The 26,811-nt window shown below is 41.7% G+C and overlaps 3 protein-coding genes across 8 annotated transcripts in view; 2 read left to right on the top strand and 1 right to left on the bottom strand.

The window, feature by feature from the left end:
* LOC118509871 (RNA pseudouridylate synthase domain-containing protein 2-like) overlaps positions 1-17,102 on the top strand; it is a 174,573-nt gene extending 157,471 nt beyond the window's left edge. For 3 of the 6 annotated variants that reach the window (XM_036051098.1, XM_036051096.1, XM_036051095.1), the window contains 3 exons: positions 2,523-2,774; positions 3,716-3,871; positions 5,871-17,102. In XM_036051098.1, the coding sequence (XP_035906991.1) occupies positions 2,523-2,774; positions 3,716-3,871; positions 5,871-5,945 (483 nt within the window). In that variant the 3' untranslated portion in view covers positions 5,946-17,102. The remainder of the gene's footprint in view (positions 1-2,522; positions 2,775-3,715; positions 3,872-5,870) is intronic. The other 3 variants (XM_036051099.1, XM_036051097.1, XR_004905946.1) reach the window with 2 other exon arrangements.
* Positions 17,103-17,382: 280 nt separating this feature from the next.
* On the top strand, positions 17,383-18,969 carry LOC118512662 (lysosomal thioesterase PPT2 homolog). Its single transcript, XM_036057411.1, has 4 exons — positions 17,383-17,577; positions 17,636-17,865; positions 17,937-18,189; positions 18,250-18,969. The coding sequence occupies exons 2-4, from the start codon at positions 17,731-17,733 to the stop codon at positions 18,720-18,722; spliced, it is 861 nt and encodes a 286-aa protein (XP_035913304.1). The 5' UTR covers positions 17,383-17,577; positions 17,636-17,730; the 3' UTR covers positions 18,723-18,969.
* Positions 18,970-19,064: 95 nt separating this feature from the next.
* Positions 19,065-21,157, bottom strand: LOC118512661 (T-complex protein 1 subunit beta). The gene has a single exon (XM_036057410.1). It carries the CDS (start codon positions 21,036-21,038, stop codon positions 19,434-19,436), a length of 1,605 nt encoding a protein of 534 aa, XP_035913303.1. The 5' UTR covers positions 21,039-21,157; the 3' UTR covers positions 19,065-19,433.
* Between the last annotated feature and the right edge of the window lie 5,654 nt (positions 21,158-26,811).

The raw sequence follows: 26,811 nt of genomic DNA, 5'->3' as shown, positions 1-26,811 counted from the left end.
AAATTATTTCACAAAAGGGGCAGAAGATGCTACAAATGCTGCCTATGAAGTGACACTGCCTGTGATAACATGGGGCAATGATAAGAGACGTAGTGATTTTGATTTGTTCACTGACGTTCACCGGGTAAGTCCATGTGTATCGCCTGAAGCGCTCAGATATTTCCCTTCAAGCTACTCAAACGAGTTTGCTCACTCTACCATCACGCGTAACTTCCGTTGTGTGACTTTAAGAAAGCTGCAATCAGCAGAAACCCATAACACGCTCTGCCGGAACCGAACAACAGACAAACGCATTCGGAACACGCTGTGTGTGTGTGTGTATTTCTTATCTCTCCCACAGGCGTCAAACGCACGAATTATAATGATGTTTATTCAGCTTGGGCAAATAGGACTGTAGCAGAAAAGTGAAATCATTGATGTTAATTAGACGTAAATTAGGATCTCTCGTGCTGGTTGGCGATAGTTTTGCAAGAATCCTGCATGCGTAATAACCTCAGATTCTCAACACAACGGTAACAACTTGTTGTCGGGAGCAAAATCGGTGAAGAACCATCAGCTAGATACTTAAGAAGCTTCCCAAGTAGCTTGAACGCAAAATCAGTTGGTGATCTAGATCGAATGCAGGCACGTATTCGACATTTTCAAATCAAAGCTAAACAGTTTAACCTAAATACCCTATTATCCTTCAGTCAATAACCTAATGAGGCTTATGAGACACCGAACTGTCCATCCTCATTTATGATAAACCCTCCGATAATCATCGTATTAATCTTTCTTGCATTGATGTGCAGTGAGAAGCAGAAATTCTCTCGGCGAATTGTGCACAGTTTCTGAGTTCGGGAGAAACATTTCAACAACCACTCGTCCTCGTGGCATATCGACTCGGTGAAGAGAAAGTTCTTCCGGCTGCATTATGCAACCTTCGTTAAATTTACTGAGCATCATAAAATCTCGCCAGCACATAATTAATCCCCATTTCCATTAATCTCGCTTAAGGTGTGTGCTAAAAGGAAATTTGAATTAGTATCGTACCGTGTGCTGCTGCCCAACAATGTCCCCATTTGTTTGTGCTACCCATTTATGTCCCGCCCCCTCCGTACATTGATAACGGCAAAGATAATTTGTTTGTATAATGATATTCCTGGTGGCATTACTAATTCGATTGCCCCACATTCATTAGCAATGGCCGACCCGGACGGGATGTTACTCCATTTGTACTTTTCACCAGCGTGCAACCGGATTTAGGCATCGTTTGTGTAATGTCTCGCCGGACTGAATGGAATGTGTTTCCAAATTGTAGAATTTGGATGCTTTTGAAACATTGGCCGCCCCGTAACATTGGCGCCATTTCCCGTTTTGGTTGTTGGTGTGTCGGTTGAACCCCGGTAAGCGGAACGAAATGGTTTGCTGACCATCTGGCCGAACTACACAAACGATGCAACCGAAAAAGGAAGAACCACCCATTTACAACCCCAAAATCTAATATTAAAGAGGGTTTATTGCATTTTCGGCAATTTGCTGCGATATTATTTCACTACTACACATAACCTGATTAGTATCTCATTATAAATAGATACTGACAATCCGGCCTACATCCCGTTTGATAAACCCCCCTCTACCAACAACCATGTGTTTGCAGAGTAAAGCAACGGTGTATAGTTTTGTGCTGGGCATACGCTCCAAATTAAACCGTGTTTGGTACTGCTCCTGTGCACGCCGTTCGGTTCTCTGCCCTTCGTTGAAGGATTTATGAGCCATTTGGGGACCCTTGCACGGGTGTCCAGGTTCGGAATATTCAATTTAAATCCTGGAAAAGTGCATACCGACAGCAGTGTTGCACTGGTTGGGTGTTGTGTTCTACACTCTCTAGGAGCGAGGGTCATAGAAATCTCGATTTTCGGGTTTTTCGAGTGGTTTTGGTTTTAACACACGTGCTATAGGCGTGTGTGTGTGTGTGGGTAAAAGTGAAACAAACTGAATGTGACCATTATTACTCGGCGCACTCAGTCGTTCGAGTCGCCAGCACGAGCACAGAAAGACGAAAGGTTAAAGGGTACAAAGGTATAACCAGGACTTAGTGGTTATTTATACTAATTTTCACCGATTCATTGGCTGGTCGTGCAGCAACGACAATGGCGTACATTTCGTTCCTCGGTTTGTTTGTCATGTATTTCTTGTGCAATGTTTGTCTGGCGTTTACAATGTGTGCATCGACCACATTTTCCTGGGTTGTTCGTTTGAAGAACGCAACCCAAATGAAAGGATGATCTACACTGTATTGCACCATTAGCTATTTGAAAGTTGCTCGCGACGAACCACACATAACATGTGCCAGCAAATCTTGAGACCTCAAAAATACGAATTATTTGTTTGAAACAAATCTCATCATTCCTTGGTTAGCAATTCCCCATCCGTGTAATTCGTGCAGGGTGCACTTCTTAATACTCAACACAACGGCCAAAAGAAACCGCCCCTGGTTAGACGCTAGCTTTTCATAATGAAATTTGTGTATGTGTTCACAGCGGAAACCGAAATCAGCTTGGGAATGCACTAAACGTGCCACAAGTCCGTCCCCAACTGCGGCAATCGCACCCACCGGTCAGGTTGATGAGGCAGAAACGGTTGCATTTGAAGAGTGCAACAAATTGGCAACACCAGTAGCGACCAGTGTTGCCACCGTTACCACTGCTGTTGCTGGTACTACTGCTGACGTTGCCGCTGCTGCTGCTGCTGCTGCTGGTACTGCTGTGGTCGTTGATGCTAATGGTGCAAATGTGAGTTTCAGGCTAGGCTGCACCAATGTGTTTCGGCTTCCTCCCTACGTACCCTTAGATTGCTTAACCTGTAACCCCGGACAACGCCATTGCCCATGTTCCACACCCTGCCAGACCTACCACCATGTACAGCAATGGTTCTGGTCGTTTCATTTAGTGCGATGCTACTACTACTATTCCCATCTTATTGCGTTCGCTAACGGTGAGCATCTTGGGTTAAACCAACTATCCCGCGTCTGGATCCCGGAGAGAAGCAGCAGTGGCGAATTATTAAGTTTAAAAATGCATTAACCAAAATTGCTTCCACTGCCCGGTATCTAATCTTTCATGATAGTTGTTGAACCCTATAATCACCCAATCCAATTATTGATTGCGTCCTTCTGCCTTTGCGGAAAGTATCTTCGTCCTGTGTTCTACACCCCTCCCACCTAGTAGGAGTCGTTCGAGTGTCGTGCTTCACTAATACGCCGAGATACCACCGGTTCGGTTATTTTGAAAGCTTGTTCGCCATTGCCAAATCCCCTAATCTTATCGTAGATTACGGTCAGCTACAGCATCGCATTAACAACAAGTGTGTGGCTTGTGTAGTAGAGAGTGTGTCCCTTTGTTCACACATATGTATGACCGCGGGTTCAAATCAAACAAGTTGACCCCCCCGGAGAGCAAGGAATGTTGTACTGCCCGTGAGCGTGTGTGTTTGTGTGTATATATGTGTTTGGTTTAGTGTGAGTGTGTGTGTTTATATGAATAAGATTTTCAACTTTTCCTGTTGTGTTATCCTTCCTTTACCCATATGCTCCAGCTGAGCAAAGCGTGTGCCTTTTTTTCTCTCTCTGTAACCATTCCATTTCCCGTCGGATGGAGCTTTCCTTTTTTTCTTATTACATTCTTTTCATCGGTTTACTCGTTTGTTTTCTTTACCTCCCCAACAAACACACCAGGTCACCGTCGCCACCCAAACAGGACACGAATCGCCCGACTTAGCCTTTAATCCGGATAAAATGACAACCGACAAACACTGCTACGAATGCAAAGTGCGGTACCGCGATCCGAAGCCACAGGATTTGGTCATGTATTTGCACGCTTGGAAGTACAAGGTAAGTTGTGAATTGTAGATTTTAATGACATTAATGATAATGATACTAGCGTCCATATGACACACCGGTGCAAGGGGTGCCACCCACTGGCCTACGATATTGCGATTTATACCATTGGCGGCTGATTGTGAACATAATATAATTGAAGGCTTCATGAAGTTGTTGATTTTCTGGTTCAATTCACGCTTGCGTTCGCGCAAGATTCTCCGTTAGCGGGAGACCATTTCTTTATCCTCTCGTTTTAATAAATAATTCATTTCTTATGTACACTGGGTGGGGGAAAAAAGTTAATGGATTGATAGATTAAGTATGAACACGGTTCCACAGTGCTTTGTTTCTATTCAACGGTGTGTGGTAAAAAAAAAATCGAGTCCTTAGCAACCATCCACATTGTTCGCCAGCTGCACAACCATGCGCCTCCATTTCCGCATTATCATCCGGGGTGCATGCACGGTTGACGGGTATGGTGAAGAAGCAAAATAAATTTATTAAATCAACAACCGTGCACAATGATGATTTAAATTCTTCATTTACGCTCCTTGAACGTGTGTGAGAAGGTGAACAAATTCATAAAAAAGGAGTGAGAAATTAAGCACACCAAAGCTCGGACACCACGGCGACACATTCGCGTGTCACGCAGATGACGTGCGCGTCTGTCGTGAATATGAAAAGGATAACACGCCGGCTCGACATTCGGAATTGTGTTCGCTTATCATCACTCGGTGGCTACCGTGTATTCATCATGACACACTGCCCACTCAGCCCTGCTCACGATGCTCGGCGAATCCCCTGCCCCAACCGGCAGGTTGAACGCATATTTCACATTCGGTACCAATGCCCAGTTGATGACCAACTTTGTGGTTTCCCGGACCGTAGCAATGTGTATTTCATTTGTATTTTTTGAACTTTTTCGTTTCACACCCCCGGCACACTTCAATGTCTTTTAGTTTCCACTCATTTTGCGCCACGTAATGTCAACCCCCGGTAGGTGGTGGTAAACGATTTGTGCCGAGTTGTATAAGCTGCCGCAATAGCACAGGAAATTATCATTTCCATACTTTTGTTTATGCGCGGTCACACGGCGGAAAATCCGAAAAAGGATTCAGCGGTATTCCATCATAAGCATTATCCCATGCGCTCTTTTTTGCCGTCAGGCTACTCTAGCTCTTGCCGTTTAATCGCCATACTCTAGAACAGCTTTGTTTTTTGTTGTGGCCAGCGGACCGGCCAGGGCCAAGCTGTTTCGGTTGGAGCATGTTGATGACTAAGTTGAAAACAAAAACAGATGGTTCCGCTAATCCTGGTTCTGTGGCCAGTCAAATACAAATACAGCCTGACGTGTGTGTGTGTCCATGATGGATTGTACCGCAACGAGACAATTGCAATCGTTAGCGATGGTGGAAAGTAATATTTTTGTAGCAAACTTCTCGGTAATTAGTGCAAATGTGTGGACTGTTTGATTGCGCGCCATGCTAATTTGAGAAAGAGTGAAAGTGATGAATAATCATCGTTTTATTAGACGATTTGACTTATCGTGTAACTTATGGCAATCAATGTCTTTGCCATTTAGCAAAATAATTTGTTGGTTCTTGCTGATGCTGACAAGATATTCTGAAGTTTTGTCAGATAGAATCTCTGATTTTATATTAGACGATATCGGCGCCGGTATTCTCACGACAGGACCGGGGTTCAAATTCCATCCAGACCGCGCCACGTATGCAGGGCTGATTACTTTTCTACGGATATAATCAAGTTACAGAAAGCCAGTAATGGCAGGCCAAAACCTTTCGAGGTTGTGTAGTGCCAAGTAAAGAAGGAAAATTCGCAGTACAAAAAAAATAAACAATGCCTTTATAAACTGTAGGACCGATTCAAACATATTTGTAAAAACGTTAGAAATATATCTCAAAAAGCATCGTTCAAAAAGTATCAATACTATTGCACGTTTAATAACGATCATTAAATTTATTTCCCATCCTCTCTGATTCCTTTTTTTCAGGGTCCTGGATGGGAGTACGAAACGGAACTGCCCGAATGGGCCAGAGTCGACTGGCAGGATAATGAATTTGAGTAAAAACAGAACAAAAAAAACCCAGATTCAGACACCAATAGCTTTAGTTTCTCCATTGCAAAGCAGCTCATACAATGCGACGTACGAGAGAAGCACGGCTAGAGGTTCAAGAGAAACCTGTGACCAAAACACACATGTGATTTAACATTGTGTTCTACGTAAAGTAAGTCATTCGACTTATAACCATAAATCACACACAAACACACACACACACAAAAGACATAAAACCGAATGGATCAAAATGCACCCTGTAGCGTAGCGTGTGGAAGACTTAACGTAAGCTTCAAATAGTAGGGATATTTTTGTTTATAATAAGAATGGAACCAATTGCAAGTGAGAGCAACAAAAAAAGAAACAAGCACAAATACACGCGCAGACAGGTTATGTCTTACCAAAAAAACCATAAATCAAAACTAGAGGGACGGCATGTGTGGATCCATATTTACATACGATACTACCAAACGTTCAATGAAGCTGCAACGTTCGAGACTGTCGCGTACGGTGATACACACGACGTTTGGTTAAAGGCGTTAAAGGCATCTGTAATGAAATACTATCTACCCAATGGCGCGGTATGTAATTTAACACTTGTTAGCATATCATACCTCAACCCTCATTGTAACCCATTTTCAATTGCTTTACATAAAAGTAGAATTTTTGCAAAAATACAATTCAAAATTTAAATGCAAGCATGCAAGATCAGGCAACCACAGTCCTGAACTGCAGGGTGGCCTGTTTGTCTTCAATGTTATAATTCTCTAAAGGGAATATTACATTTATGCGATGCACAATTGAAGTTGGGTTACAATTTGGTTTAGGAACGATGTGCTATAACTTTTTTACAATGTGAATCATTTACGTGCGAGCAAATGTAAGCTTGCAGGGTGAAATGGCTCGATAATGACAAAGCATAAGAAGCATGGTTGAACTACAACGCACAGAAAGCATAGTTTGTAACGATTCTTCCGCCGCTGTGGATTATAACACTGCAGTTAACGTTATATTTTATTAAAATATTGTAGCAAACGAAGACACGCATAGAGACCGATCTATTCCTGTACCGTAAGCGGAACACGAGCCGATCGTCCCGCGAGAATGTGGCGCAGAATGTTAGAAAGTGTCGCATTGCTAAGCTAAGGCGACGTTGCATGAGTGTTTTACTACTATTACTTGTGCAATTTTTATGAAAACTCTATACTGTTGTTCGAATACGCAAACTGTTTCTTCTATTCACATCGCAACGAATTGAGCAGATGTCACACGTGTTTCGTTTTTTAGCGGTTATTTTGCAATGCCGTTTTATTTGTTTCGTTTAACGATGTCTTGTAATTTTTAATCTTTTTTTATTCGAAATTTTTATATGCATTTATAATATCTATGAAATTTTATTCTATTATGCAATTTTCGTTTAACGGTATCTGAATCGCTCTCATAATTTGCCGTGTAATAGAATTCGTGCGAGTAATTCAATGCAACTAACTAGCAGTTTGCCAACTAGACAATACAGATGACATCAAGTGCGAGCAGTTAATGTGTAAACTCGCAAACATACATACAAACAAGATAATACCATGCATATTACTCCCCCTTCGATACCAAATAGTTTATGTTGCAGTCGTTTGCGATTTGTTACGTTTCGGCAAAGAACGATACGGCGCAATGCGCTATTATAGGTCCATATTTAGTAAGCGAACGAAGACGAAAAAATACGAAATGTTTTGGTGTTGTACGCGGGCAAAGGTACTACCAAAACCAGGAGAGACCACACAGGTGGGCATTTTAGTTCTAGGAACCGAAAAACATACAGTAAAGTAAAACTTGGCATATAAAACAAAAGACGAACGGCAATATAAATTGCTATTAACACATTCGCTATCCGTAGCGTATCTTTTAGTCAGTAAAATTAATTTTATGTTGTGTGTTTTTCGCCTTCTCGCTATCGTAAGCAAAGTATACTACACACACATACACACGGACGAAACTTTAATATCGTAAACTAACTCCGGAGTAATTCTGCAAATAAATGGCGCTGAACACACTAGGATTTCGTTCGGCAAATTTCTATCTAGCGACACTCAACGGAGAAACTGTATCAACATTTCGCTTGTTCATGATTTAAGTATCCTAAGTATTCTGAAAATAAGGAAACAAATATTGCAAAACTACTGTAAAGAAAATCAATTAATAACTTCTTTTCTCACACACAATTTTTACCAGTATGAAACCCAAAGTGCTTCTTATTTACAATACAAATGGATAAATTTAAAATCTATATTTGTGTTTATCTAGTTTTGGTCCAGTCTATAGTTCATTAGCTTATAACATTTTCACTAAATCAGAAACCAACTTTACAACAGCAGAATGGCAGTCCCGGAGTCCTTGAGTTGCACGTTATTTAAAACGGAGCGTTCAGAAGTTCGCCGAACGGAAACCGTGCTCAGCGCCAATGTCGTCGGCGCTCAATACAAAAAAAATAACAACTTTACACTAGTGTTTTTGTTAGGAACGGTAGTTGATGTTACTATAATTTGATTGCTTTCATTTGATGAAAATGGTAGAACGGAGGGGAAAACAACTGCAACTATACCGCACGCAGCAACCCCGGCAGCAAAAGTCTTCATCGTCATTCAATCAACGACCACAAACTCCCAGGTATGCTTGATTTTGGCGTTTCCGCATTTGGCCAAACCGTTTCGGGTTTCGATTGATCCAGCATGCCCAACAACAGGCCGCTGCCTGTGTGCCGTAAGGAGTGCACTATGCTTTGTTTTTTTGTTTCCGGACCCACCGTAAGTAATTGGTGGTCGGAACGGAACCACCGGAATTTTCCAAAAACTCAAAACGTAAATAAAACACTAAACACAAGCGCACACCTACTGCTGTGTTGGGGTTTTTTTGGGTAGCTTTTGCTGCATAGGGGACAATTTTGGGGTGCTCCTGATTGGAACGAATTCGACTCAAATCAATTTGAGGAGAAGGTGGTTTGGGGGGGAATGGGTATGAAAAATACTTTTCCACGAAGGAAGGTAAGCCCCACCTGTACGATCAGGAAGTTGTCCCTGGTAATTCGAGAGTTAGCAAAAGTTTCCCGTAAAAAGATGCTTTGTGGAAAATTAACTTTTCCACCTTGCGAACCGGTGTCTCTGCGGCCAACAGCATAGAGGAAAATGGGAAGAAGAGATACACACGAAAATCTTCTGCAGCTTGCCGGAGAAAGCTTAAGAACAGACAGAACGGCTCACATATGAAATGGGGAGGCAATTTTTGTTCCTTTTATCGCTTTCTTTGTGTCTTGTTTGATGAGCAGGTTTGTTACTTCGGCGAAACAGACACACGATGCTTTTGAATCGTTTCGGGGGGCGAGGCACGAAACACACTCGGAATGTGATTTTGTAGCTAGAAGAATAAAGAAAAATAAACTTGGCGAGAGCAACAGCAAGAAAAAGTCGAAAGTTTAAAATCAAATGTAGCATAAATACATAAGAAAGTGTAGTAGCAGCAGGTTTCAAGATAATGTTCTTCTACTGAGCAATCAAGCTGAGACTCATAAAAAGACATAAAAAACGGTGTGTTAAGCGCTGTGTGAGTATGAATCGGGGCAGAGTGCGATTAATTCACAAAAACCTACCCCAGCTGTAGAACCTCCAGGAACAAACAGGAAGCAATCTAACAGAGCATCGAAAAGAGAAATGGCTGAATCCAAAAGAACGAACTCGCAAACTCCCCCCCTTGTTTTTGGCTTTGAGCATATTTTTCCACGCGCAGCAAAAAGCGCAGCAGGAAGTAGGAAAACTATCCATCATCGCTGGGGTCGGTCGGCAGCAGGAACGCAAGTCTCGATCGGAAGTCTTCGTTTCGCAAATGCATGCAAAGGAAATGAAAATTCCTACCCGCAGTTCATTTTTACGCTTGCCTCACGGCCGTTTGATTGTCTACGAGGAGCGGTGTGCCAAAAGTTTCTGACGGGCTGTGCGAATCATCCGCGTCTGTGCTGAATTAACTTACGAAATCCTAAACTTATTTGAAAATCATGATTTCAAACCGGAAACGATCGACGGTAATGATATTTGCTCGTGCACGCACACACAGCCGTACGATGGTGTTGGGAGTGAAAAAGCGCGAGAGAGAATTGTATAAGTTAACGGAAAGAATTTTTTAAACAAATTTGATGTGCATTTTTTGATCATCAAGAAAAAAAATGATGAAGGAAAGGAGACCCAAACCAGCTACTGCAGAATACATTTAACCGAGTTAACTGTTTCGTTCGTGGATGAGTTTTTCGCTCTTCTGCCGTTCGATTTTCGACCGGGTTAAGACGATAATGGGCAAAAAGGAGTAGAAGGCGGACGAGGTGAATCATGTAAACGACAAAAGACACATTTTCTAATCATACCAATTTATATTTCCTTCTCGTGTATTACTGTTAGTGTTTTTTTGTTTTGTGTAATTTTTCTTCTAAAGAAATTTAAGCAATTTTCTTAGCGATAGTTTAGCGACACGTTCTTCGTTTTGCATTAATGTGTTAATGTTTAGCTGTTCAATACCTCTTCTTGTTCGATGTTTTGTGTTTTTTCTTCTTCTTCTTTGTGTTGTGAATCGAAGCCGAGTGGCGTCCATACTAAGGGCGACTCCAATCGGGGGAAAAAAACATTAGAGACAGTTTTACGTTATGTTAGTAGGATATCGGTTACATTTTATTTAAAGGACAAGTGGCATTCATCACCACGCAAAAGGCATTCAAGACAAGTTCAAACCAGTAGAAGATACCAGATACGGAGCAAATACCCATTTAGTTTATTTATAAAGCAAAGTTTTGTTTACTTCATTTGCAAATCATTTTATCGCAAAACATCGTTTAAAATATGCGAAAAATATATTATAATTTGCTCCCTTCATTTTACACCACCACTACACGTGTGAGTTCCCTCAAGCAGACAAGTAATGCGTTGTACGTTGTATAATTTAAAGCTAAGTTCCTGTACGATTATTCTTATTTACTCTTTCGTTTTGTTTCATAATTATTTTTAATGTTTTACTTTTCCTACCCTAAACACCCGCTTTTCAATTTATCATTATACTTTACTTATTTTATTTTCCGTGCCACCGTGTCTAGTTTTAATATCATTTTTTTCGTAATGTACTTTTAATTTAAAACTGCAATTCGTGTTTAAAAATTTTGTAATTTTGTTGCTTATCGATATCGAATGAATAAAAATGTGAGAGAAAAAAAAACCAAACACATATGACCACCCGACACACACACACCGGCCATACTACACCACAGTGAAAAATGATGACTGCGTGGAGCGAGTGTAATGTAAAAGACAAACAGCCCCAGCGTTCAATATCAATCCTCCGCCCCAATTAATGCTCGGTCACTCGGTACATCTGTAGAACGGGCCTTTTGAAGCCTAAAAAAACATAGCAATCTTTCCCCCCGATGAAAAAAAATCATGAACCCATAAAACTTAACCACCGCATACGCACACACACACACAAACACACCGTTGGCCGCTCGGTTGGGTCTCTGTGATTGGTGGTAATCAAAGGATTTGGTGTAGTACGAGCGGGAAATAGCCAAAATGGATAAAGAATTGGGCTTGTGGAATTTTCAATTAACAATCCAGAACAACGCTGCCTGCTGCCGCCCGTTTTCCGATGGGCAGCCCTTACATCGAAATGTTTATCCTGCGTTGAAGATTCCGCCTTTCCAGTGCGATCTTGCACCGACGGATGGCGTGTTTCGAAAGCTTTTTTTTGAAAAAAAGAAGGAAAAGCGTCATCCCAAAATTGATGGTAAAGTTGCGATGATGGCGGTGATTGGATTGGTATAATTTGTGTTGCCATTTTCCGTAGTTCCTTTCCCTTGTTTTTTGCCTGTGTTTCGATTCTTTCGTTCCTTCTTGCTTTGCTTTTACGTTGGTTTGCTAATAGACAACAGACACAAAACGCAACAATCAATCGATCGAAAACGACCGTCGGGCCCGACCGAGTGTTGGGATCATCGTACTTTCCCGCATGTTTTCTTTTCGGTGGGTTTCGCATCACCCCCATTTCCCCCCTCTTAGCTTAGTGTGGCATTCCTTTCTGGATAGCATCACTACACCCCAAGCTCCACGCTCCTTCCCAACATCCGAAAATTCCTTTCTCAATTATTCAATTATCTGGCATTTCCTTTTATGTTTCAGGGTGTGTGTGTGTGTGCGTGTTCGCCAGTTTTCGGTTCATTGTTGCTTCCGTTTCCTGTGCGTGCCTTTCGGTTTTCCCACAAAATAAACCATACCTTTTCCGCGCCCGTTACATCCTTCTTACCAGGATAATCCAGTTTAGTGGTGTGCCTTTTTGATTTTCCCTCCCTTCCCGCGTTTGCCACGTCAGCCGATTGCGAGGTCAATGGGATAATCCCGCAAGATGTGACTTCCCGGGACTATGTCGGCTACCAAAATGAGATTCATTGATTTGACCGTGTAAGCCACGATCTGAACGCCATTTTCGGGATGAGGTGTGTGTCCTAGCACAGGGTGACACACGCGACACACTGTGTACCTTCCTTGATGTTCGCCAGTTTCTTTTGAGAACATGTAGCCTGTGCAAAAGAAAAATTTTCAACATTGAAAACGTTCCAAATCCATCAGGAAAGCTAGCACCAGCCAATCTGTCTTCGTAAGGGAATCCATCCCTTTGTCCTTGAACTATGTCTTCAACTGTCCCTGAACTGTATACGAGGCAGTTTTGATTGTGGACGTATTTAACGGCCATCAAGGGCTTTTCCTGCCGGATGACTCTTGTCGTGCTCAATAGTCCTTCTTTGTCTAAGAGAACATAGTCACATCTAGAGATCTCATTAAAGAAGTCCTCGTAATCAAACAGACCTTTTCATCCCAGAAGCCTAATCTACCAATGGAGATGGAGATCCCCCACGGTGTATAGATGATCTCAGTGTCCGTTGGCTTCACCGACTTGCTTATAATGATCATCTCCATAGAGCTGTTGTAAGTTTAAGGCAAACATTTTCTTAAAAGCTTTCGTTTGAGACAACAATTTGGGATATAGGAACAATTTTTCTTTATTCATCTCTACACAGCCAATTTTTTTTGCGTGTTCTGTATCTAACCATCGCTGCTCTAGACTCAAATATTTCTCATCCGAAAAAAGCTACTATTGGCTAGCGTGACGTGATAGCTTTAGCTTAACTTCTATCAAACTAAATTGGTTTGAATGTTTCTTCAAGATTTGGATCTTGGAAGGTCATGTCCGTACAATGCTATGAGCTGATATCATAGTTTGATGATGAAGTTGCATTGGATATTCACATATATTAGTTTGATGCCAATTTTTCGCCACGAGCGTTAACGAACTTTCCGTCAGACTTACTTCCATATTATCTCAATATTTGTTGCGTCTGTACCGATCGTGGACGATCTTGATCTTTTCCGGTATTGCAATGCAGACTTCCCTGATCCAGGTCCCTGTTGATTGGTTTTCAGGATTTTGAATATCAGGTTCATTACTGTTCCTCGTTTCACACAACACTTGTACAACAACATAATTGCTTATATTTACAATAAGATAATCGACAAAAATCCGTTCATACAACTGCGCAACTGCGTGACCACCCTGTGGCACACTTTTTTTGGCACCACCATTTTCTAATCCACTCAAACATAATCTCTTCAACTTCATAACACCAGCCGAGTTCGTCGGCGCTTGGACAAGGGACCGGTCCATCTTGCCTTCCTGTGCGTCCATCCTGGCTGCGACGCAGTCGGCACAGCAGTCGGGCAGGAAATCCGTTTCCGATGGCAATAGGATTTTTGCTGTGTTTGCGCAAAATTCATGCGGTGACACCTTCAGGCTTCTCCATTTCGGGGTTTTTTTTTTTTACGGGAATCACCACGACGAAGGTTTGTTTGTTTGCATTTTTTTGTTTCTTCTATCCACTTCGCCTTGGCCGTTGCTGTGGGTTGCTCCTAGCAGCCCCCCAACGCTACAGGACGGCGCACAGGAAATTGAAAAGCGATTATCATCAGGAACGTCAGGACCTTGGAAAATGGTTTAGGTTCTGTGGGTGTGTGTGTGAATGTGTATCTGGGTCTCCCATTACTTACTGTGCACGTATCGTTCGAGGTGCCATTTCCGTCTGAAAATTTTAAGCAGAAGCAGAAATCGTTGAAAGATTGATTAATATTTGGTCGTTTGGGAGGGAAACACAGCTGCTTCCCCTCTTGAACCCAATTGAAACTGGCGTTTCCGACAGTCGCGACCGCGAGGTTTATGACTAAAAATAGTGACAAGCTTTATCGGACGAATCGCCGTAACGTCATTCGAGGCAGCGATTTTTCGATGGTTTCATAAGATTTGCCTTGGTTGGTCTGCCTGTCTGTTGCAATTTTTTCTTATTGCAACCATGATTCTTAGCTTAGTTTTTTTATTTGCGTTTTTTCTGTTTTGCTACCCCTTAATAGCTGTGCAACCAAAAAAGTTTCAAAAATAAATCGCAAAAAAAGCGCGAGAACGATGCCCAATAGAATTAGACGACACTAGAAAGCACTGCATGGGATATGGGAGTGGAAAGAAAATTGATCTGTGCCTTTTTCTGTAGGAAAGCGAAGCGAAAGTAGGAAAATTGTGAAGCAAGGGCAAAAGTACGAGCGGCTAATCAGAAGTATGCAGTAACGTTTAGATGAGGAACAAAGACGATTTATAACGATTACAATTTTCAAAACCATTACTAGTAGTAAGTACCCTTGGCAAAAGGGATCAGTTCGGTAAGTGTATGGGGGAGGGGGGGGGGGGGCAATTGTATATGAAATGGTAAAAAAGAAGAAAATTTAATCAACAGAATAATAACAACACAAAACAGTGAACGTATCATCCTATGAGTAATGAAACAAAGTAAAAAAATAAATAACTAAAGATGGTGGGCTCATAATCTGGATAAAGTACGAAACGAAAACAATAAACAAATGAGTAAACAAAGAAAAAATATTTAAAATAAAATACATGGAATGGGAACGAGAAAAGGGGAGATGGAAACCTTTCGTAAGTGAAGTCGGATAGTTACAAATAAAACTAACGTGTTTCATCTTCAAGCTATCATCCAACTTTAGCATAGGTCTATGGAATCGGAATATATTTAAATACAAAATAAGTAGCCCCAAACTACGTACCGCAGATTGATTCCTTCGATTGATCGAAGGTGATGAATTTTAGTCTTCTGTTGCTTTCCAGGAGCTTTTCTACCTACTTTCCGTCTTTTGCAGTTTTATTGCCTAATGTTAGCCAACTTCCTGTCCTATTTTTGTCTTCGTTATTCATATTGATGATAGTTATATTTCATATTATATTTCATTTTCTTAAGTAGGCCTTTCTTAGAACCTATGTAGAATTCTTTTCAATCACTTTGTCAAAGTCGTCATGCATCCTATATTATCAAACTTATTTTTATCTTGTGTTTTTTATGTTACTTTGGCTTTTTAAATAAATTCATCTAATTAGTTTATTGAACTCTTCTGCTTCCTTTAAGACACGTTTTTCTCTTTTTCTCCTCAATTTTCTACTACAACAAATTTTCTGTACTCACTCAAGTGAACCGATAATATCAACCCTTACAGCGGCTTGTTGTGCGTTTCACAGCATAAGCTACGTGTAAAACTGGTAACTCGAAGAAAAAATAATCATCAAAAGCTTTAAGACGAAATCGAACAAAAAACAACACACACAAAAAGCATACAATGAGTAAAAACATCAACGGTCATGAAAAATAAGATAAATAAGCCATAGCACTTTCAAGAGATCGATTCTTTTTAAGGGAAAAAAACATAACAATTAAAAGGAAAAGATGGTGCCGTATGGTCAACGGAACGTCGAACCTTGTCGCTACATTTTGCCAATCGAAACGGTAACTAACAGGATCAAAATACAACTCAAACATATATAGAGAGAGAGCATCCGGGACACCGTTACTACCAAAACATTCAAACTAATCATTACTCATCGAGCTTTTTAAATGTAATACTAAACGAAGGGCGAACGTTTACTCGCTTGATCTAAACGTTACAACACTCTGTAGCTCATTGGGGTTTCTAAATATTTGAATTTAAAAATAAAAAAAATCAAACAGACAAGAACATAATAAAATAAAATTTTACAAAAGTTTTAGGTGATTAAATAGTTTTTATTTGAGCAATTTCGATAGTTATTCAATGTTTCATTCAATGTTTTTGTTTCAATTTTACCAAATAATTGTAACAAGACAAATAATGGTTTATAAATTCTAAAGATTTCATTCCTGAAGTGGTTATTCTTCTTAAACGAGTGATTATTTCTGTTGATTCAAAGGAACACTACTTATCGTACAATCCGGTTTATTATGGGAACTACTAACATTACAAAACAAAAAGAATATAAATCAAACCAGTAATAAATCTTATACTAAAATGTAACAACCGTAGCGTGATTATAAGAGATTTACATAAAAAAAGAAGAAAAAGGAATTAAAAATAATGTACTCTTCATGAAGCGTAACAACCAAACAAACAAAGAAACATTAAATTACAAACTTATAAAATAGTGTGTCTTTTTTATAGAATAACCACACAGAGAAACCCAAAAATGGTTAATGAAGAACACTACCTTCAAGTAGTTTCAGGCTATTGTAGATGGTATAGAGATAATAAGACCATTATAGGTAATGTAAATAGAACAACAGACGAAAACGACGCTAAAACTAGGCAAACGATGGGACGCCTAGGTAAACTAGACGTGGATGGGAGTGGTGGGAAATGCACCGAATTTCAATGCAAAATATGTAACAACATCGATAAAGCCCCTCATCAGAGCAATGGGTGGAGTGACAAGTGACTACAATGCTTCATAATTTACTCATTGGCGCAGCGTGTACGTCGAGCGAGTGCACACCGTTCGATTCGAAACATTATCCATGCGCAGTTATAACCAGAACCTTTGTTTTATTACGACAGTGTAAAGGGTGGTCGGATAAATCCTAAACCTGCTGCTACAATAATTGTTAATCGGAGGAAAGCGAAGCATGCCGTACGCACGAGATGATGTTGGATTGTATCAACCGAGCGTTCGTAAGGGAAGGAATATTTTGTAACTTTTGGAAAATAACTGAAATAAAATAACATATCTGCACAAGCACGTGTTTTATTAACATATGTTATTGTATCACATAATTGAACAATTATAATTACATTTATTACAACATAATAGAAAAATGTATTCAACCGCTAGCACTGGTACTTGAAGGGTTCGTCCTGTACTGACCGTTAATATTTCAAGATATTTCGAGCGAAATCTTTCATGAAATATTTCGTTTGAAGTTGTCCGTTGCTATAGGTGCATCTGAACTCTTGAACTGATAGTAATATACAGATGCGTCATATACAACTCACACATACACAACACGAATCAAAACAAAGGCAAACTCTCTGTGCGAAGCATAAATGGTTCGACATTCAAGCAATTCAGTGCATTACAATTTGGAATAATTCGATCAAATTGTTGTAAATTAGCTAACAACTGATGGAAATAAATCATAGGTGGTGAATTCAAAGCACTAAATGCAGCACAAAAAGAGAAAAACACTTGTGAATCGTCCAAAGTTCGTTCTGTAAGTATGATGGGCAACGATTGTTGTTCAATTATTCAATTGAACCTTTTTTTTGTAGATAATTGATCAAAAAGAGCAAAACATTGTACCTCTGCCTCAGCAATCAGGGTACAGCTGCTGTGTCATCCTATTGCAGCGCTTCCATCTCGAAAAATGTTCGCAAGACTGAGTGTAGCAGTATTGATTCTCAAAATCAGTCTCGCCACAGCATATCGTCCAGTTTTTATCTACCATGGCATCCTTACCGGTGCCGATAGTATGACGCACTTGGTCAACAGGATTCAGGAGGTAGGCATAACTCACGAACGCTATCGTTGTCGGATTTTATAACGAAGTTAATGAAATTATTGCCCCCACAGGTCCATCCAGGTACGGTGGTGTACAACTTTCAGCGGTTCGGAGGATGGTCTAGCTTGGAAAATGCTTGGCATCAGGTGCTAGAGGCTCAGACTAATCTGAAAACGGTTTGTGATCTACACCCGGAAGAGGGAATAAATATGATCGGATACTCTCAGGGTGGTTTACTCGGTCGTGCGGTGCTTCAAACATACCCGGATCATTGTGTTAAAGCGTTCATCTCGCTTAGCTCACCACAAGCAGGCCAGTTTGGAGGTAAGTCGTGGTAAAGATTTTTCTTCTATACCGAAAGCTAACCGTTCTAACTCATTTCAGATGATTTTTTGCATTTAATATTTCCCTCGCTGGTTGCTAAAACGGCGTACCAACTATTCTACACCTACGTCGGACAGCATACCTCGGTCGGCAACTACTGGAACGACCCGCATCATCAGGATCTGTTCGAAGAGTTTAGCATCTTTCTGCCGTACGTGAATAATCGCATTCTATCCGTTAACTCTACCCAATTTCGTGATACACTGATTCGTTTGGAGCATCTGGTACTGATCGGTGGTCCTGACGATGGTGTCATTACGCCGTGGGAATCTAGTCACTTTAGCTTCTACAACACCTCGTACGATGTGGTACCGCTGCACGAGAGTGAGATTTATACCGAAGATTTAATAGGGCTGAAAACGCTGGAGGAAAGCGGTCGATTGCACATCATTGTGCGTGAAAACGTACATCACTATCAGTGGCATCGGTCGAACGATATCATTGATAGCATTATTTTGCCTTATCTTGACTAGCTGTTAGCACGCAAGGGGTTTTTTGATATTAATTAAAGTTACCGGTTCTTAGCGAGTCAGGTGCCTACAGGTTTTATAACACATATGACAATGATTGAAAATAGGAGAGGGTTTTAAGCTTTAAAGCTACAATTCATTTAAGGCTGATTTTGTAATGTTTTCAAATAGGAAGACCAATAACATGCATCCACTAGTGACACGATCTTCACTTGACCAGGACAATAAAGTAAGAAATTAGAGCAAACAACTCTCCGCTCGCTTCGTTCTTCTGTTACATTATCACTAAAGGTAAAGGTAGGTTTCTTTCGTACTTCATGACATTCCAAAAAAAAGTACATAAAATCGCTAGTAATTAAGTGAATTTATTCGTTTTCCTTGCGCTGGGGATACAAAACTCCTTTACGCAGATGCTCCCTTAAAGGGCAGCAACCAAGGTGTAAGTGTTATAAACGCCTCTTTTTTCTCGAGATGAAGGCAATGGTTGAAGTGAGTTCGCATAATTTCGAACTGCGGTTAATACGATACGCGAAACGTGTGCGAAACAGATGAGAGCGTTAGTAAAGCGATGCAAATAATGAAACACCATCCTTACTACGAAATGGAGCAAGGAGCCGATAGAACAGTGTCCACACAGTGTGAAAGATGTATGTTTGTGTAATGAAGAGACAAACAAAAAATGCACGAAGATTCCGAACACGGGATGTTGCGGACTTAGCAATAGCCACGATCCGGCACACGACGGCGTGGAGCGCTCTTCAAGATGTTATCCACACGCAGTATCATCTCGGCCGCCTCGGCTGCGGACATGAGCACCTGTCGCTTTACCGCAAACGATTCTGTGATGCCCAGCTCCTTCATGCAGCCCACCTTACCGTTGTTCATGTCCAGTCCCATCGTGTGCTTACCCTGTGAATGAGCGGCCCGCAGTTCCGACACGAGCTGGGCCGAATCGTACCCCGCATTGTCGGCAATGATGATCGGGAGCTGCATCAGTGCACGGCCAAACGATTCGATAGCCATCGCTTCCTTGCCCGCCGTTTCGGCCGCCAGTTTGAAGACGGCCGTGGCCATCAGCGTCTCGGAACAACCGCCTCCGTACACGACACGCGATTCCTTCACCGTAGCCGCCAGCACGCACAGCGCATCGTGCAGTGAACGTTCGGCTTCGTCAATGATTTGCTGTGTTGCACCGCGGATCACCACCGTGCAAGCCTCTCCCAGCGGAACTCCCGAGAAGCGCAGCAGTGTGTCTTCGCCAATCATCACCTGCTCGATCAGATCGCATTTGCCCAGCTTCACCAGGTCGGGATTATCGAAGGTGGACACAATTTCGCCACCGGTAACCAGCGCCAAACGCTCGATACCGTCGAAGTCGGCATGCTCGATCGCCATCACGCCCGCATCGGCAAACAGCTGCTCCGGGTAGTTGTAGATCAGCTGACGGTTGATGAACACGTTGATGTTGTGCGACAGAATCTTGTCCACCTTCTCCTTCATCTTTTCCTTCTCGGCTACCTCCAGCTCGGCAATCTTAGACATCGAATCGACCTTGATCGACGAACCGAACACCTTGATTTTGTCCGTGTCCATCGGTGTGTTGGCGATCAGGATGTTGGCATTCTTCACCGTCTTCGGTTGATGGACACCGGGCTTTTTGTCCAGCAGGAATCCTTCGTCCAGGAATGATTCCTCCAAACAACCGCCCAGCTTCTTGATGCGCTGGATCGCGGTCAGTGAACCCGAGCCCTTCAGACGCAGAACCGCATCGACCGCCAGCTTTGCGAAATGTTCCTTGTGTTGGGACAAAATCTTCGAGCTCAGCGTTGTACGGGCAATGTTCAGCAAGTCCTCCCGGAAGCGGTCCTGGTTGGCTGAATTATCGGCGGCGGCACCCTGCAGCGCGGTACGGGCCACTTCCGTCGCCTGACGCCATCCGGCAACAATCGTCTGTGGGTGGAGCTTCTGTTCCACCAGTTTCTCCGCCTCGCGAATCAGCTCGGCAGCGAACACCGTGACGGATGTGGTACCGTCGCCGACCTCGTCGTCCTGCACGCGTGACATGTCGACGAGAATTTTGGCTGCCGGATTGTCCACACCGACCGCCCGCAGAATGGTTGCACCATCGTTCGTTACCTCAATCTGTCCCGAATTGCGACCGTGGGCGACCAGTATCTTGTCCATACCCTTCGGTCCGAGGGTGCTTTTTACCAGGTCACCGATGGCGATGGCGCCGACAAACGACGACAGACGGGCGATTTCACCCTTTTCCTCTTCGGCTTCATGCTTCAGAATGCGAACGGGATTGAGAGACACCATTGTACGAACAGTAAAATTACAGCCGGAATTTGCCAGAAAACACGCTTCCTCGTCTGAATCACAAGGGGTTGTTACAAGAGAAAAAAAAGCGAGCAAAAGCAATGCGGCGAAATTGACAGCCGCTGTCAAACGCGGTTCGAACAACGTGACGAGCAGAATTGAAGTGCGCATGGTAAACACGGGGTATTGGTTGGAAAAGATTCGAACATGCACAGTGGTGAAGTTTTACGCGTTTCCCTTCTTTTTAAATATTATTTTCCATATTCTGTTTGGGTTTAATGCAATGAACGTGTATTAACGTGAATAAAACGTCTTTGAATATTCGGTACACCCTCGATGGAATGTTCTGAAATTAAACACAAGGTGGGACTTAAAAATTATTAAAAATTTAACCAATAATTTTTGTAAACACGTGTTTTGTAAATGAAAACTGTCGTGAACATAAAACAGGGTAAAAAGAAGAAAAAACGAATTAGAATTTTCCAAGTAACACAAAAAACAGAAAAAATTAAATCTTTACAAACCGGAGCATTTGAGGGTAGCAGAGTGATGGAGGCGCCAGTCTTTCACACGACTGGGCCGTGTAACGATTCTCCTCCGGGCCGTTCTTTTTTAGGAAAATTCTGTAATCCAAATTGGCGACGCTATCAAGTTTTGTAAGCATTATAGACAAGATTATAAGATAGACTGCCATCCAGTTTGGTTTCTCAACATCCACACTCACACGAGTTTGTGTAACTAATCTTGTTGAAAAGCCAGGGATCTCAGACTCAATTTAGAAATTAATAGAACACATTTAATATAGGAAAGGAGAACACTTTGAAATGATTAAAATTGCTTCGTGGATCAATATATCGAAAGTATAGCGAAAAATAATAAGATTTGCATAATAATTTGATTTAATACGGTGCTATTAACATTAAACTGGAGCGATGATAATTTTATTTTAATGCTTGCAAATTGCAGCTTTAAGGGCTGTCCCTTATCCGTGAGATGGCTGGTGAGATACATGTGTCTCGATAAAGCGATTCCCTTGATATGGTTTTAATTTGTCAATGGTACAGCTCACAATAAGAATTGAACAATGCAGTTTTCAACCGTCTTTTGAGAATCATTATATAGAATTTTGCTATAAATTTTAAAACTTTCATAAATCGCACTTCAAGTCCCCAATATGGTCCTTTTAAACCCTTAATTTGGCTGTTAAAATAAAAAGAAAGAATAATGAGTTTTTTGTACAACTCATCGTTGCATTCAAATTCCTTTCCAATTATTTAAGCTACTGGATATTCAGTAAATTTACCAACTTATCTACCCCCTAACACAATTGTGGCTGGATTGCCAGACACATCCTGTACTGATTGTCGTGAAACCACAACATTGACCAAGCGTGAATCAGATACACGCTGCACAAGGCAGCGGGTTTTCATATGCAGCCGAAACCGTCCCAAATTGCTCCCAAACATTCAATTTCATAAACGATTTTCACCGTTTTCTGGCATTTATTTTACAACACTGGCAATTTTGCTGCCTTCTTCCTACTTGCAGAGCGCAAAAATGTCCTCGGCTCGGGTTTGATCGTTAGTGGGTCCCTTTTGGGATACGACGCAAAACGTTTGGAAAAGAGAGCGCGGCCATTGCAGTAGCCATCAAGCTATTTATTTCAATACGTGGGGCGATTGTTTTTCATCGCTTGTGAAACTCTTCGTCTTTTTTCCCTTTGGTTCTTTTAATCGTACCACCGTAACTGCTGTAAAATCGAGGTGGTGGGCATTCGAACGTTGGTTCCTGTCGCAATCGCAAAATTCAGTTTCCGAAATAGTATCCCCAACTGAACAACACACCAATCCCGAAACCAATCGGATCGATTGTATTTGTTTTCGTTTTTTTATTTTATGTTCGCCCGGACTGAGAATTAAACTTTGGACGGCGAAAAACGAGCACGCATGTAAACGCACATGGGAGTTGATGGATCGTTTTTCCGAGGCACGATTTTCCATTCATGCTTTGTTCAATTTGCCAAAAAGCTTTGCCGCTTCCAATCATAGTGTTTGTAGCAGAATCAAACATTGTTTTTATTTATTTTTTACTAAAAACCGGAGGTCCGGCGGTTTTGTTCTTTGTTCTGTAAAATTGTGCTCATGTCAACGTTTTTTTATTTTAAATTGAAAAAAAAAAACCTTACGTGTCTGCACGCATGAGATATTTTGCTGTCATTTTATTCTACAAACTATTTTTTTCAGCCGCTTGTCGAAGCTGAACTGTAACAGTACAGAGGAAATAAGGGGATTTCCATTTAATATTCATAACTCCATTGGGTTCACCGCGCACTGTACCAACGAAACCACCCGACAGGCTGACCCGATCACCTCCTATGCGAGATGCCACTACACTGGTTGATTGTTTGATTTCCACGGATGGCAGCAATATGTTTATGGATCTCTCGTGTCCTTTAGCTTAACGAGAACCGATAAGCGTTTTCATCTTGGCAGCAGCTATCGGCTAAAAAAAAATCCTCACCAGCTACAAAGTTGCGCTGGCATGCGAAAGACAACCGACCCAAAAAGAAAAGGGTGGTTCTCAGTTTTGCTTACCATCCGGTGGCCACACTGCGGGGAATACTCTCCAATGATTGGCAGGGGACAGTTTTCTTTATCGTAGCGTGACAACTGTGGGTTCGATGTGTTTGTATCTTGTCTTGGCAACTTGGCACGCTACGAAGGATCTTTGAGGCGGTCGTACAGAGAAAAAAGTTCGAACGGACGTATTATGGTTGATCTTCTTTGTGCTGGAAACCTGCCGAACCAATCGTCTTCGATTCCGAGGACGATGAATTATGAATCCATCAAGGATGAGCGCTTTTACGAGGGGCGCCATTCCCATAAATTGAAATCGTGTCAAACGGTTGATGACGAAGCTGACCGGTAAAGGATTGCGACGATCATAATTCGAAACCAGGTCTAGCACAACCCACAGCCCATATGTGTGGTATATCGAAAGGATATCTTTCCAAGATTGAAAATAAAGTAATGATGTTGTGATCGAGGAGCCGAGGAGCTAAGGTAAATTTGATTGGTTTTGATGCTTGATTGAACACACATACGATGGGATGAAGATTGATACTGTCGGTTACGAACGACCGAAGCAACGGTCCTTATTTTTCACTTGCCCACATCCGCCCATACTGCAGGAATTTGTCATAATACCGCAGGGAGGTTTTTTGAATATGAATATGAAAGCATATTGGAATGGCGTACGTCTTGAACGCTTGATATGCCAACTGTCCATCAACGGGAAACGTATGGCCAACGCGTGACGTGCGGCGCAGTTTCTATGTGGTTACATATTTATGGCGGACATAATGTGAAAGGACTCGCATTTTTCTCACGGGATTTTAAATGCTAGCGTAAGTGAAACGGATGGTAATATTTTGACTTTGTAAGAATGATTATAAGGACCTAATCTACTAATTGGTGGTAGGATAGCTTAAGAGATCCTTTCAGAAGGTATTAAATCTTTTCCCATAAGCTTTCATAGCCCAGAACATTCTAGGGACTTCAAAAGATTCAATATAACAAGTAGTTCCCCAAGAAGGAAGTGTTAAGAATATTAGAAGCCAGATATAGAAATTAATTAATAAATATCATAAGCTATCGTTATTGATCTTCTCTTGATGCTCTTGAAATTTTTTCATCCATAGCCATAGATAATTCTAAATTATTTTAATTTGAATTTGACCCAACAAGTACGTTGAAACAACCCGAGAAAACAAAGTCACTGTTCAGCTATTCTTCTTCCTCTACTGCGAGCGGTCTCCTTTCGCGGTTCGTAGGACATTTCCAGCCAAGGGCCAATACAACTTCTCATGCCCCACCCAAGAACTCTCAATGCACTTGTGGCTTTTTATGCGGAGAAAACTTTTGCTTCTTGGCAAAGCGAAGCGCTTCCGCCTTCAAAAACTCCACAACACTCCAACTTGCAAACCACCGCTCCACTGGGACCGTGGTTTCAAACTTTGCTTAAGACACGGTCACAGCAACGCTCACCGGAGGTGGGAAGAGCTAAATTGGAAAAGTATTGCCATTCTGGGGCGAATCGTAGCAGTAAGCTTATTATTGTACACGAAGATGACTTTATTTTCTTCCCAAAAATTTACATTACCATTACCTGCCGTTTGATGTAGTACACCGTGGTTCTTGCGTTGGCAAGCGCTCTATAATTGGAGTAAGATAGAGTGTACCGCGAGAAGTTTGTAGCTTCATTTCAGCAGTTGTTCAAGTTGGCTGGGTTGTTCCGCGATGGTGCAAAAACAGATCTTTCATCATCCCGAAGAGTACTCCGTTAGGTCGATGAGAGAGCTGCAATGGGAGGAAATTTTTGAAACCGACAATAATCCTTTCGGCGGCACGAGGGCACACTTCGATGCGGCAAAATGGTGTACACAAGCGAAACCACCGGGATGCAAATTATGAAGACGTGCTCGTTGTGGATGAGACCTCGTTTTCCCATCCAAAAACAGGAAACTCGATTCGCGTACAATAATAATCGTGTACCGCGGGCTTTGGAATACTGCATTGCAAAACGGTTAAGCCTTTGCGTTGGCAGGGTAATGTTTATTATTGTACATTGAGACAAGTTTAGCTGAGGTATCATCAATTTTTGAACAAAAATTCTTGGGCATTTCCAGCGATGGAAGATTGTGTATTTTTTAAGTTGAAGCATTACTAGGTATGTCTCATCCATTCTTTGGTTTTCGCTTAATTTACGGTAAGTTTACTCGGGTTTCCTCGTTCCGGGTTCTTAACTTGCAAAGATCTATGCCAATGAGAAAGCGGAAGCAGACCGTCTTTCCGGTCACCCTCCAATGCAGCTCAAGAAAGGTTATTTTAGCAATGCGTGAATATTAAATTAATTGTGGTCAGATGTAATTTATCATTACCATAAAGATGAATTTACTGTTTCGGTTGGGTTGCGATGTGTCTCGTGCCTACATTTTGGTTTGGTGAGCAATTGTAGCTTTTTCTCAATCTTTTACTATCATAGCACTCCTCTTGCAATGTCCCACCAAGTCTAGAAACCTGGACTTAGAAGGACCCTCTTACTACATCACGCCACCACTTCTTCTTCGGGCAGAGAGACTTGCTGTTTGGGGTACAAAGGATAACTATGCTTTCAAATATTAGCACTCTTTCCAACGTAGATCTGGTACATGAACACAGCATTCTTCCGCATTGGGTATTGTTTTCAACCAACAAGGATTTAGTGTTTAGCTCGGCAGCGGGGGTTTTCTTGAGGGGGCAGGAATTTTACGGAGAGCATTATAAGATAAATTTCAAAGTGATTTAAACGATAATTTATTACACCGGTCTGATGGGTTGATCTCTTGGATATCCGTAACCGAGGAATATCTGCAGCATTAAACGAGAAGCAGTTATTATGCTGTTCGTGCTGGATGTACCGAGTGAAGGTGACGGAATTTTCGTCGGCACTTGTTTACAAACTTGTAGCACTTTTCACCGACTAGTTACCCCTGCCCAACTGGCAACCTTTTTCCAGTAGATCTGTTCAGTTTCAGTTGTTTTGCTTTAGGGGTTTTCATTATTGCCACGAATAAATTATAATCCAGCACAACGGGGCAACGCTTTTTCACGCTGCTCACTGTTGTAGGGTCGAGTGAATTCATTAGTACCGCGCTTCATTACTAAATACTTTCATACGTAAGTCATACCCGGGCCGAAGTTGATAGACAGGACCAACATTCCATGCCTTACAT

This window comes from Anopheles stephensi, chromosome 3 (genome assembly GCF_013141755.1).
Source record: "Anopheles stephensi strain Indian chromosome 3, UCI_ANSTEP_V1.0, whole genome shotgun sequence".
NCBI lineage: Eukaryota > Metazoa > Arthropoda > Insecta > Diptera > Culicidae > Anopheles > Anopheles stephensi.
This window is presented reverse-complemented; position numbering and strand designations above follow the sequence as displayed.

Bases quoted from the DNA above. Each gene is read 5' to 3' on its own strand.
- LOC118512662 (XM_036057411.1), top strand. From the start codon at position 17,731: ATGTTCGCAAGACTGAGTGTAGCAGTATTGATTCTCAAAATCAGTCTC. The intron at 17,866-17,936 runs GTAGGCATAACT...TTGCCCCCACAG, and splicing joins TGGTCAACAGGATTCAGGAG to GTCCATCCAGGTACGGTGGT. The intron at 18,190-18,249 runs GTAAGTCGTGGT...AACTCATTTCAG, and splicing joins ACAAGCAGGCCAGTTTGGAG to ATGATTTTTTGCATTTAATA.
- LOC118512661 (XM_036057410.1), bottom strand. From the start codon at position 21,038: ATGGTGTCTCTCAATCCCGTTCGCATTCTGAAGCATGAAGCCGAAGAG.